This window comes from Vanacampus margaritifer, chromosome 1 (genome assembly GCF_051991255.1).
Source record: "Vanacampus margaritifer isolate UIUO_Vmar chromosome 1, RoL_Vmar_1.0, whole genome shotgun sequence".
In the NCBI taxonomy this organism is placed as follows: domain Eukaryota; kingdom Metazoa; phylum Chordata; class Actinopteri; order Syngnathiformes; family Syngnathidae; genus Vanacampus; species Vanacampus margaritifer.
In genome coordinates, this window is record NC_135432.1 from 10,844,293 (window position 1) to 10,857,707 (window position 13,415).

General features: G+C 40.7%; 1 protein-coding gene and 1 long non-coding RNA gene across 2 annotated transcripts; one reads left to right on the top strand and one right to left on the bottom strand.

Moving 5' to 3' along the window:
• Positions 1-105: 105 nt before the first annotated feature.
• Positions 106-8,916, top strand: LOC144055526 (uncharacterized). Its single transcript, XR_013294897.1, has 3 exons — positions 106-502; positions 2,378-2,588; positions 7,527-8,916. It is a non-coding gene; the product is annotated as an uncharacterized LOC144055526 (long non-coding RNA).
• LOC144055502 (isocitrate dehydrogenase [NAD] subunit gamma, mitochondrial-like) lies at positions 1,036-13,388 on the bottom strand. The gene is made up of 12 exons (XM_077571516.1): positions 13,236-13,388; positions 11,048-11,089; positions 10,842-10,856; positions 10,667-10,764; positions 9,790-9,905; positions 9,661-9,721; positions 8,208-8,340; positions 7,635-7,768; positions 7,454-7,556; positions 2,841-2,987; positions 2,410-2,565; positions 1,036-1,399 (listed from the first exon to the last, which is right to left on the bottom strand). The coding sequence occupies exons 1-12, from the start codon at positions 13,290-13,292 to the stop codon at positions 1,298-1,300; spliced, it is 1,164 nt and encodes a 387-aa protein (XP_077427642.1). The 5' UTR covers positions 13,293-13,388; the 3' UTR covers positions 1,036-1,297.
• Positions 13,389-13,415: the final 27 nt, after the last annotated feature.

Here is a 13,415-nt window from a genome sequence, read left to right on the forward strand (position 1 = left end):
TCGCGTTGTTACCATGGAGACATGACTCATGCAAAAAGTGCTATTATTAATTAGTCGACGAGAACGCGCAACCGAGGAGCACAAAGGCGGAAGCGCAAGTACTGGGACGCAGCCCACACGTCGCAAACCGCAAACGTTAAACAAAGTTGTTGGGTGAAAATCCGGAAGTCTGAAGTCCCGCCTCCTCCGTGGCACATGGAGTCCATTACTGTTTGCCGTCAATTTGCGGCGTTGTTGCTAATTGGCGGTTGTATGCCCGCCTTGTTGATTACTTCCGCGTTTGCCATGAAGTAAGGAAGCCATGTTAGCGGAGTGCGTGTTCAAAAGAGCGTTGTTGATGGACCCACCAAGTATTTAGGAAGACAGAGCCAGCCAACAACTGCCCATAATCGTGTTAGTAACAAAAACAAAAGTCACCCATGTAGAATAGCTGCGCACAGTAGTAACTGCAGTGGTCATTTAAGAGCCTTTTCTTCATCATCATCATCATCATCACCACCGTGTAAGTATAGATTTTTACATTGTTTATGCAATATTTGTGTGTTACTATTCATTGATCTCGCTTACCCCTTACATATTATGCATGTTTAAATGTGTTTGTATCGTTTTAAAAGTGTGTTTAAAGACCTTTAAAAATGAAGTTTTAACTCGACAACAAGACCCCCTCCTGGTGACACATGGCAGTGTAGGAAGTGTGCCGATCAGTGTTTCAGTGACAGTGCTGATCTACAGGTGACTTTAATCTACAAGTATTTTTTCTTTGTTTATGTACATGATCAGATGATCACAATAAAGAGCCGAAAGAAACATTATTACCATGAAACTCGCAGCCCGGGGGCCAGCTCTGGCCCACCGCATCACTTTCTGGGGCCACTAAAGACAAAGTGTGTTGACGCCTTTCTTGCTGAAAGGGTTTGTTGTTTTCTTTTGGGCAGAAAATCTCCACCAAAATTAAAATTTCAACAGATATTACAAACCTTTTTCAACAAATTACTTCATTGTAAATCAAACAATACAAAAACATTTTTCCATGTCTCCTGATTTCCAATTCATTTTATTCACAATATATTGTATATGAAGCAATTAAGTGAAGGGCCGGTGCAAAAGCTCTTTCTCCTTTGCAGTTTTTTTTTTTCCTCTGAGGGAAATCAGAACTATGACCAAGACGAGTTTGACAGCTCTGCCTTGCAAAAAAAAGTTGGTTAGAGTTTGAAAAAACGCTGATCTGGGCAATAATACAAACGGAGCAAAGTCTGTGGAATCCTCGGTCATGTTGCGGGAGCTGCTGTGCACCTTTCTATATTCTGACTGTGAGCGGCCCGGTGCTCTGAATGGCCTTCATGATGAAGTGCACCACTTCGGACGTGGAGCCTTGGCCACCCAGGTCCTGCGTGTGCAGCTGGTGGACAAAAAAGATGGGTCACAAATAATAATTCAGGGAAGGTGTGGGCAATATGACCTGAAAATACAATTGGGGATATTCAACATTTTATGAATATCAACATCTGCCTCTTTTTTTGTTTTGATGGTTGATATATTAGCTAACGGTTAGCTCGCAGGCTAACCTAATAGCTAATAGTTTTTTAGCGGCTATTTGGGAGTTATCCCGGGGTTAGCGTGTGGGGAAAACGGTTAGCCCCCGAGCTAACATTTAGCTCCCAAATTAGCGGCTATATGTGAGTTAGCGTGCGGGTGAACGGTTAACCCGCGAGCTAACCGGCTAGTTCGCGAATTAACGGCTATTGGGTTACCTCGCGAGCTAATCTAATAGCCGTTTTTTAGCGGCTAATTAGGAGTTATCCCAGGGTTAGTGTGTGGGTGAATGGTTAGCCCGCGAATTAGCGGCTGTTTGGGAGTTGGTGTGCGGAAGCCACATTATAGTTGGTGTAAAAGCTGATGGCAAACAAAAAACCTTTAACATGTTTCAAATCACAAAAGCTGTTTCATAAACATGTCCTTGAAGGCATTTAAGCAGTCAAGTGCTGGAGTTTTTATTCTTTTCTTATAAAAAAAAATTGACACCAACTTTTTTTTCTGCAAATATATATCTGCTTCAAATATCAGTTATCGGCTTCCCTGACTACCGATAATCGGTATCGACCTTGAAAGAAGCATATCGTCTATCTCTAAATAAAATATCCAATTACCATTGTTATGTATATTATTAGAAACTTTGAGGAAGTGGCTCTTTCTCCACAATTCCATTTCATAAAAATATGTAGCAATGAAGGCCATGTCGTGCCCTGGCATGTGGGCAAGGAGAGCTATCGATTTTGCAAGGATGTCCGCTTTCGACAAAAGAGGGATTTTGAACCCCATCTTGAATAGCCATGGAAATAAACCTTAACCTTTGCGCCCCTCCCTCCTCCCCACGCAGGCCTAATTGAAGGCGCGCGCGACGATCCTTACCCGAGCGTCCGTGAGAGCGCAGAGGACGGCCTGTCGGATCATTGCGGCGTACGCGTGGAGCTTGAGGTGGTCCAACAGCAGGCAGGACGCCATCAGCATGGCGGTGGGGTTGGCCACGTCGCGGTTAGCGATGCTCCTCCCGGTGTTCCTGGTGCCCTGCGTGTGCCGACACGCGGCAGGTAAACAACACATTGTTAAAACCTGCAAACTTGCATGTGCAAAATGCTTTTTGACTTTCGCAGAAGAAACTGAGAAAAGGTGGGGCGGCCACGGTGGGTTCATTTTAAGGGAAGTGGACAAAAACCCTCAACCTTTAGGGGTATATCTGGCGCTGCAATCCGTACAACACTCTAGATTTTATCTTGCTTTTGGGTGGTCGGCAGTGGTCAATGTCGCCTTCCGTTAACCAGTTGAGCTGATGTTCCTCTCACCATCTCAAACACGGCGTAGTCCCGACCGTAGTTGGCTCCGGGCACCAGGCCCGGTCCGCCCACCAGCCCGGCACAAATGTTGCTCACCACGTTACCGTAGAGGTTAGGCATGACCATCACATCGAACTGCTGGGGCCTGGAAACCAGCTGAGACACACACACACACACACACACACGTCCAATTTGCAGTGGTGCGAGGTAACAAAGTACAAATACTTGCTGTACTTAAAACAGATATTCTGCACTTGAATTGACTTTTTTATCCCCTACAATAGGTGGGTTTCCATCCACCTATTTTTATTCAAATTTTCAAGTATTGCGAAAAAGAAATTGAACGGAAATGCCAGAAATTCAAAAAAAGGCCCACAATTCTCCCAAAAAGTTTTTAGGCTTGTTTTTTTGAAGCGTATCGAAAAAAGGAAAATGCGCATTTTGGCGATGGAAACAGGTTTTGCGAATAAGCGACTACAAGACCGGATATACGTCGCACGTACGCAGTAAGATGTGTTTGGGGGGACAAAGAAATGCGATTCATTTCATAATTAATCAAAGAAAAAAAATCAATCATCAATGCAATTTTAGATGGCTTTATTAACTCTTTGACTGCCAGACGTTTTCAGAAACGGGATGTCGCCAGTGCCAGCCGATTTAAGCATTTTGACTGATCTTTCAAGGTCCACAGAAAATGTTGTGTTTGGACTATGGAAACACACATACTACCAAATGAAAGATTGAACTCTCATCTTTCATCAGAAAAAAAAGTTTGTTTCTACCTTATTCCGTTCTTCAGTAATCAACAATAGAAAATGGTTACTTTCACCGAAATTCTCTGTTTTGAAACAAAAAACGGAGAAAAAGAGCTTTTTGTGAAACGATGTTATTTCATGCACTCTAGTGAATTGTACACTTCTTTTTGTCCATGAATGATGCCACAAACACCTAAACAGTGCTTTACTTCTGTAAAACGCTTTCACCAACAATGAAAAAGTGTTTTTAGTTTGCAAAATACGTTTATTTCCATTCAACAGTGTAACAATTTGACAAAACAATTTTGCAAAGTATTTACAAATGTGTGCAACTGTGGTACTATTTACAATTATGTGGATGTTTCAAATACAGTTTTTCTTTTTGTAACGCTCTCCTGCGTGCAAGGAGACGCCAGGACTCGTACAACAGTTTACTTTCATTTTCGCATTTGTCCGTTTCGCGTGCAAACGTTACACTTTCTTTACGGCCTTTTTTTTCCGGGGAATAAATAGCAAGTAGCAGACTGTACACACTTCCTCCGATGAATATGCATTGGACTCGGGGCACTCTCCGTCGTCCGATTGAACGTCCGCCTGAACGTCCACCTGAACGTGCTCGGTTGTGCTCTGCGTTTATGACGTCGTCATAGCCGCCGCGTGAACGCTTCCAACTTCGCCGTCAAGCTCTGAATCACCATCATCATCATCATCATCGATGATGATCATCGTCGTCATCAATGTGCTCTTTTAGCGTTGGTCGATGCCTTTCGTCTTGTAAATGTTGAGCTGCTAGCAAACGGGGCGCCATTCTCCGTGTGCTCCTCCTCGGCCATCTAGCTCTCCCCCCCACGTCTCCTACTGCCGCGTCAATGCTTTCCAACCACGGAGTCATCATCATCATCGATGATGATCATCGTCGTCATCAATGTGCACTTTGTCGTTGGTCGATGCTTTTCGAATTTGAAAAAAACGGCTCGGGCGTGAGCTGCCGCAACCGGTCGCCATTTTTCCTTTGTCTAACATTCTCATCTCCTGCTCGACGCTCTAGCTCCGCCTCTACTGACGCCCACCCGATCTTGTCAAAAGAGATTCATCGCTGTCCTCTAGGGGCCAAAAATAGTCATTAGGCTCAAAAAAAATGATTGAAATTTTCACCACATCTCTGGAAGGCTTGCCGGCACCCGTTTCCAAAAAAAAAATAAAAAAAATTGGATGACGTCTTTAGACGTCATTGGCAGCCCTCCGTAGGTTTTTACTTGACGTCTTTAAACGTCAGTGGCAGTGAAAGAGTTAACATCAGCTCTCGACACACTTCACTTACATGCGGGAGGGAAACCAACAAGACAAACTACCTCCGTTCAGTCCGTCAAAACTAACATTCCCACCTGGAACTCCCCATTGTCCCAAAGTTCCGCCACTACGTCGTCATCTCGCGGCGCATATTCGCAAAAGAAGAGCGGATGGAAACGGGCATAAGTCGCATGTCCGTTTTGCGCATTCTCACAAAATTCGCATAAAAATTCCGAAACCTGACTCCTAGCTGTACTTTTCTGCTCCTTACTTGGTGAAAATAGGCTTGTTACCCTTTTTCAAACTCTGTGGATGATGGCACAGGAAAGGAAAGTGAACCACGGTTGAATGATGAGATTCATTGGCGGCAATCTTGGGGATTTATCAAGTTAAAAACGGGAAAAGCAGCGCGATGGAGTAACATGAACCATTAAGGATGACGACGCAACAGATTTGTAAAAGCAACATATATTTGTGGCCTTATTTATGATTTTTTTAATGTTATTGGCTACAAATAATTTTTTCCAGAAATAAACCCCACAGATAAGGTCGACTTTTTTTTTTAAGTTATCATGAGCTGATTAAGCATTTTCCTACTTTGTTTTATTTTGTAACTCAGGGGTCAGCAACCTTTACTGTCAAATGAGCCATTTTAGGCCAAATAAAAAAAAATCGGTCTGGAGCCGCAATACATTTGCACATTGTGTGATGAAGGAAACTGTTTGTTAGTGTTAGTCTTATGCACCATAACGAAAAAATATGCAGCATCCAATACTTTTACATTTATTTTCTTCTGTCTTTTTTTTTTTTGATTTTGTGTGTGTAATTTTCCATACTTTATTTTTCACACATTTTTAGACTTTTCTACCTTTCTGTCAAATTTTTGAAATATTATGGACTTTTTAAAATATTTTTTCTGTCTTTTTTGCTATCAATTTTCTGCCATTTTTTTGGGCTATTTTGTGGACATTTTATTGTAATTTTCAGGATTTCTTCATTTTTGGACATTTTATGGTTACTTTTCGAACGTTTTCTTTTCTGTCGTTTTTGCTATCAATTTTCTGACATTTTTTTGGGCTATTTTGTGGACGTTTTATTGTAATTTTCAGGATTTCTTCTTTTTTGGACATTTTATGGTTACTTTTCGAACATTTTCTTTTCTGCCTTTTTTAGTCAATTTTCTGGATTTTTTGGGGGCAATTTTACGGTAATTTTCTGCTTTTCCCCCGTCTTCCTTTTAGAACTTTTTTTTTTACGTATTCATCTACCTTTCGTCTCTCTTCTTCTGACAACTTAAACATTTGTACTCTGATATTTTTTTTATATTAAATTATTATTTTTTTTATTTAATTAGTAATTTGTTTAAAGAATATTTTATTTAAAAATAAATATTTAAAAACAATATTAATTTTAGAGCTGTCAAATGATTACATTTTTAATCAGATTAATCACATTTTAGAATTCTGATGAATCGCAATAAAAAGGGCTTTTTTTATCCCCCAAAAATTCCCGCCAAATTTGAAGAGCACTGGTTATGTGTTAATTCTTTTGACATTTAATGTTATGAGGACGTCTTCAACATTTTTTGATCCACTGCACACGCTCATCCTCGTCTTTTTCTAATCCGTTAATTACTTGCATAATTTAAAATGGGAAAAAAATGACCCCGATATTTTGACACAACATGACATGAACAAATATTCTAAATGTGATATGCAAACATTTATTAAATACTTTACTTTAATGCATGAAATTATGTTTTATTGCTCTAACACAACCTGTGCTACCTTAAACGTAGCCATCCGCTGTCACGCTAAGGATCATCTATACTTAAAATTGATAGTGTGATTAATCTGCGTTAATTCATGATTAATGCGATATTTTCTGTGATTAATTAATCAGTTAAAGCTTTAGCTTTGACAGCACTAATTAATTTATATATATATATTTTTTAGAGATCCACAAGTAGCCACTATAAGGACTTTGGAGCCACATTTGGCTCCAAAGTCTGTGCTAACCCTATTGATCAAAATGGCAGCACCCTGAGCTGGATTGATTAATCTACATAATTCTTACCAATGCAATATTAATCCGAATACCGTGTTTCGCTTTATGAGGGTGTAAAGAAGATATTGAGACAATGTTTGTCTTTAAAAATGATGACACAACAGACTGAGAAAGGCAAAATATTCGTTCATGGCCTATTTTTTTTTAATTTGATGTGGTTTTATCTGGAAAAAGAAAACATAAAGATGAGGTTCATTTTTTCAGTTGTTATCATTAGCTAATTTAGCAGTTTGGTAATCTTGTTTTATTTTGTCAGTTGGGTCGTGATGATCCTGCTAGAATTCCATGCAAGTTCAAAGAAAGAAACTTTTGAGTGTGTGTGCACAAGCACTTTTTTGTTGTTGTTGGGTCAAGTTATCAAACGGGTACTGTATATAATTGACAGTAAACACTTTTGCACTTAGACTTCATAGTTGTTTTGGGAGTTCAATCAGGAACTCTGCTTTCACCAGAGTCTTTTTTTTTTTTGACACTTCTGCCGTTTTGTGCTTGTGAACGTCCACCACTCACCTGCATGGTGGTGTTGTCCACAATCATGCTGTCAAAGGCGATCTCGGGGTAACCGCTGGCAACCTCCTTACAGCACGCCAGGAAGAGGCCGTCGGCCAGCTTCCTGCATCAAACGCAAAAAGTGACATCAAGCCGGGAGGCACGTGGCGAAGGCGTGCGAGCGCGGGCGGGGGACACCGACATGATGTTGGCCTTGTGCACGGCCGTCACTCGTCTGCGACCTTGCTCGCGAGCCGCCCTGAAGGCGTAGTCAGCGATGCGTAGCGATTTGCTCCTGGTGATGATCTTCAGACATTCCACCACTCCTGGAACATTCTGCACAAGGACGCACAGGTGCGAGCGAGTAAGTCACGCGACGAGTCTTACACTTCGAGATTCAAGCAAGTTTTAAGTTTCTGTTGCAAAAAAATTCAAAAAGTCAGGTTGAGTCCCAACTATTTTGTAAAGCATGTTGAGTCAAACTTTTGCGCTTGGCTAAGAGAAAAATATCACACGGAGCCAGGTAAGGTAATGATGTTCTTCTTGGGCAGGAAGTGTCCGATGCTCAGGACATTGTGAGCAGGAACTGTGTCATGGTGAAGCTATCTCGGAACAAAGACAATATCTTGAAAATGCAGATTTTCAACAGTTTCAAGTCACTTTTAGCCAATCAAGTATGAAAATGGGCGACTCGAGTGAGTCGCCCATTTCTGCAAGTAAGCAACGAGCGGAGTTTAGAAAGTTGGAGGTCGAGGCAAACAAAATCGGGACGCACCTCGTGCTCCAGGCTGCTGTACTCGCCCTCTGTGTTTTCCCGGACGATCATGATGTCGATGTTGTGATGTCGGGTCGGCACCCCCGGCAGAGACCTGCAGTGCATCACGTTGGCGTACAGATCCAATGTGGTTCTTCAAAGATATGCAACAACAGAGACACACTTGAGATTTTTCTCAAACTTTGTTGAGCCGAGGCGCATATTTGACATTAGAGGAATTTCTCGGCTCACCACCAAAAAAAGTCACAAAAAGTAGGATAGACTGATAATCGGCCCGGCAGATAATCGGCGCCGATATCCAGCATTTTATATTTTGATGGCCGATATATTAAAAACTGTTATTTTTGCTCAGATGGGCGCTTTTCTCCTCCGTCTGCTCTAAATCAGCGGCTGTTGACTCCCTGCAGCATTGGCCCGCCCACAGCACCATCTAATTGGTTGCTCACGCAGTGCTAACTGCCAATAAGCAACAATTAGCGGCTTTTAGCCCGCAAGCTAACGGCTAGCTTGCAGATTAACGGCTATTAGGGAGTTATCCCAGGGTTAGCGTGTGGGTGAACAGTTAGCCCACGGGCTAAAAGTTAGCTCGCGAATTAGCAGCTATTTGGGAGTTAGGGTGCAGGTGAATGGTTAGCCTGCGAGCTAACCGTTAGCTTGCGAATTAGCGGCTACTAGCGAGCGAATTAAAGACTATTAGGTTAGCCCGTGGGCTAACAGTTAGCTCGCGGGCTAACCTAATAGCCGTTTTTTAGCGGCTGTTTGGGAGTTAGCCTGTGGGTGAATGGTTAGCCCGCGAGCTAACAGTTAACCGCAAATTAGTGGAGTTGGCATTATAGTTGATGCAAAAGCTGATGGCAAACCTTAAACTGTTTAATAAACATGTGCTTGAAGGCATTTAGGCAGTCATGTGCTGGAGTTTTTATTATTATTTTATTATTAAAAATGTTGACACCAACGTTTTTCCCCCCCTGCAAATATATATCGGCTTCAAATATCGGTCATCGGCCTCCCTGACTACCGATAATCGGTATCCGCCCTGAAAAAAGCATATCGGTCTATCTTTAACAAAAAGTATACATAGTTTCCAGTCAACTCGACTCGCAACCTCAAAAATGTCAAAAGACGGAGACAAAGTCCTGGATACTAAAAAGTAGTTGCTGGTGTCGAGTAAGTTGAAGTGAAACATCTTGACTGAGGGCTAACATCTTTGGATATCTGGGCGGAGCAAAGTTCAGCCTGGGTACTTTGTGGAAGTTAGAGAGTCTGCGCCACATGTGCATTTAGCTATTTAGGATATTCATAAATGAGGCTCTTGGAGTCTGTAACGTTAAATGTTTACAAAGAGAAATCCTGTGGAAAATGTGAAGCCAGAAGCTTCGTGCGGTGAGGCGGACGCACTGAGCACGTCGTCTATCTTAGTGTCCAAGTGGGGTGCGACTGTGGTGCGACTCACCGGAGCAAGTTGTTTCTGGATTTGTAGAAGGCGGGTAAATTGTGGTTGGTCTCAAGGGTACCTGCATCCAAAAACAGGAGTTACGCAACGGCACGGGGTCCGAGAGGCGCACGTACATGGAAAGTTGACCTTTGAGTGCAACTCCATTGCGCCTAATTGCCATGATGGCGTTGTTGATGTCATCCTCCGAGGACACGGACGAGTCCACGTTGACAACCTCAAAGTCCACCGGAACACAACAGAACCTGATGAAGAAAAATAATTTAAAAAAGACGTCTGTGTAGATTGTCATTTCATCCTTATGGATTCTCATGTTGATTATTTAGATCACTTGATTCCCAACCAGTTAGCAATGGCACATTAACTCGTTAAATGTATTATTTCCAATGTTGCTCATCTATCTATGCCATTGACGCATAGTGACAGACGGAGCAATTAACTCATTCACTGCCATTGACGGCTATAAACGTCAAAAATTAATTTCAACTGTTTCACTCCCCCCCTCCCCACTTTTGTTAACAAGAGTATGAAAACCTAGAATTGTTTATTGTACATTTAGAACATATAAATGTTTTGATTAATCGGGAGTCAACTATTGGAAAAAAAGATTATTAAAAATTAGGGGTGTCAGACGATTACAATTTTTTATTGTAATTAACCGCATGACTTCAGACTTAAGTTTTTATACTCTTGTTAACAAAAGTGGAAAAAATGAAACTAATAGAAATAGTTCGATTGAATTTTTGACGTCTATAGCCGTCAATGGCAGTGAATGAGTTAAAAGGTTTTCCACTTGGAGGCAAGTTCAATAAAAGTGTAGATCCAACTCATGGATAGATATAATTTTTGTGACTTTTTTTGTTTGGGGATAAGCCATAACCACATGTAAAATATGTGCCTTGACGCAAGTTGGGAAACTTTTGTTGATATGACAGACGACATTGACAATTATTTGGACAAATTTCAAGAGTGACGTGTCCAGACAACACATTTCTAGTCTCTGCACCGAAACAGCTCCTGCACATGGTTGGTCAGCTCGGGCCCGATGCCGTCTCCGGGAATCAGCGTCACCGTGTGCCTGCCTCCGTACTGCGCAGGTGGGGGCTAAAATTCACACGCACACAGTCGCACTAAGATCCTGATGCATGACTTGTACCTGCACGCTAATCATGCATACTCACAATCATTTGGTGAGTCTGGATGGAGCAACGATGGATTAATGGTGGGGAGAGAAAAGGGTGGGGGGTGGGGGGGTTGGGGGACACATTAGTGGGGAATGTGAATGAGATGGAAGTGGAACACAAGCACGCTTTAAAAAAAAAAAAAAAAAAAAGGCCCTAAATGGTGAGAAGAGAAAGACGGTGTGGATTGTGTGTGCATTGCTCACAGTGAAGGTGGACTTCTGGTGACGAGAAGCCGAAGCGCACGTCTGCCGATCCAAAGAAAAGACATGACAATCAACAAACTGTCAAAAGTTGCCCAGCAGTTGCTGCTTTGTTTCTACAGTGCTTTTTTAAAAAAAAAAAATTAACAGTGAAACGTATTGCATTGACACAATTACCCCTGCAATTGATTATGCATATTGTTCATTTAAATCTTTCACTGCCATTGATGTCAAAAATTCAATAATAATACTATTTCTATTAATTTCACATTTTTTTCCTACTTTTGTTAACAAGAGTGTGAAAACCTATAATTTTTTTACTGTACATTTAGAACAGATATAAAATTAGTCATTAATCGTGAGTTAACAATTGAAGTCATGCAATTAACTCATTCACTGCTATTGATGGCTATAGACGTAAAAAAAATAATTTGAACTATTTCTATTAGTATAATTTTTTTTCCACTTTTGTTAACAAAAGTATGAAAACCTAGATTTTTTTTATTGTATATTTAGAACAGATATAAAATGTGTGATTAATCATGAGTTAACTAGTGAAGTCATGCGATTAATTACAATTAAAAATTTAATCACCTGATGTGATTTAAAAAAATAATAAAAGATTATTAAAAAATTAGGGGGTGTCAGGCGATTACATTTTTTAATCGTAATTAATTGCATGACTTCAGTACTTAACTCACAAGTAATCACAAATTTAATACCTGTTCTAAATGTACAATAAAAAAAATCTAGGTTTTCATACTCTTGTTAACAAAAGTGGACAAAAAAAGTTAAACTAATAGAAATAGTTTAAATAAATTTTTGACGTCTATAGCCGTCAATGGCAGTGAATGAGTTAATTACAATAAAAAAAATTAATCGTCTGACGCTCCTAATTTTTAATAATCTTTTCTTTTTTTCAATTAGGGGTATCAGGCGATTACATTTTTTTAACTAATTAATCGCATGACTTCACTCACGATTAACTCACGATTAATCACTAATTTTAAATCTGTTCTAAACGTACAATACATTTTTTTCTAGGTTTTCATACACTTAACAAAAGTGGAAAAAAATGTGAAACTAATCAATAGTTCAAAATAAAAAAATGTACGTCTATAGCCGTCAATGGCAGTGAATGAGTTAAAAATTTTAATCAGAAGTCACAGACAAAAATATAGCACGCCAATATTAGGTAGCCTACTGTACAACAATTATGTTAAAGGGGTCAGGGGGAGGAGTTTGTGGTGGGTCAAAAATTTTTTTTTCATTAGTTCACCTCAAAGTGATGCAGCCTGTTAATTGTGTAGTTGCTGTTTAGAACGGCTCACTTTGAATAATTTACACGTCTGGCAAACCTTTGCCCAGGTGTATGTTTACAACATCACCGTTGGCGTCTTTGTGACAGTGCGAGGCTGGAAATGATGGCAAGGAACAAAGCACAACTACATTTGTTATTGTAGATTTTTCAGGTGTCTATATTTTTCTAATGACTTTTTACTTTTCCTCCCTACGTTTGAAAATCCGTACTTTCCTACAGCCCACTATTTTGTCAGAATAAGCTTGTTACGTTTTTAAACTTCTGTGGATGATATAACACGCCGAGTAGAGCAAAGTCACAGACTTAATGGGCTATCAGTGCCGCTTACTCACCGTAGTGAGAACTAAACCTACCGGCAGCCATCTTAGTGAAAAAATTGCATCAAAATGTAAACCAAACCTCTGCGAGTCATTATTCACCATACTGTGATAAGAGAGATGACATAATATAGTCTGAATGTTGGATACAAACAGTGAAGTTTGTTCTTTGAGACTGAGGCACTCATGACTCCATACGGAATCCTAGTGTAAAAAAAAAACAAGTAAGATTTAGTTTTTTGTGTGCTAAATAGTCGTTTGTAACCACTATAGCCAAGCATGTGTGGCTGTACTGGTGTGCGTATTTTTTTCGTGCAAGCTCAGTCCATCATAATAGTGACGCTACGCATTCAAAGATGGTTGAGTGACGTGCAGGTTCAGAAGGGAAAAGCGACATAAAAAAAAAAGAAAAAAAGTGACCGTTAACAGCAGTTAATCTTCTTAGCGCCGCTCATCCGATTCAAAGTGGGACAAAAAACAATAACTTTACCAGACTAACATTTGGAAGGGCACGTATAGAACCGATGATTTTTTTATGTTCCTAACTTCCTACCTGGGCCAGCCGGTTCCCAAGCAGGGGCTTGATGTATTTGAAGATGCGTGCCGTCATGCTGCTTCTCCTTGCAGGTGCGTTTGTGATCTTGGATGGCTGTCGGCCGAGCGCGGGGGCGTGCTGCGCGTTCACGCGTAAACTCACCCGCGATGAGTTTAACCAGTGTGAGGTAGTAAGTAA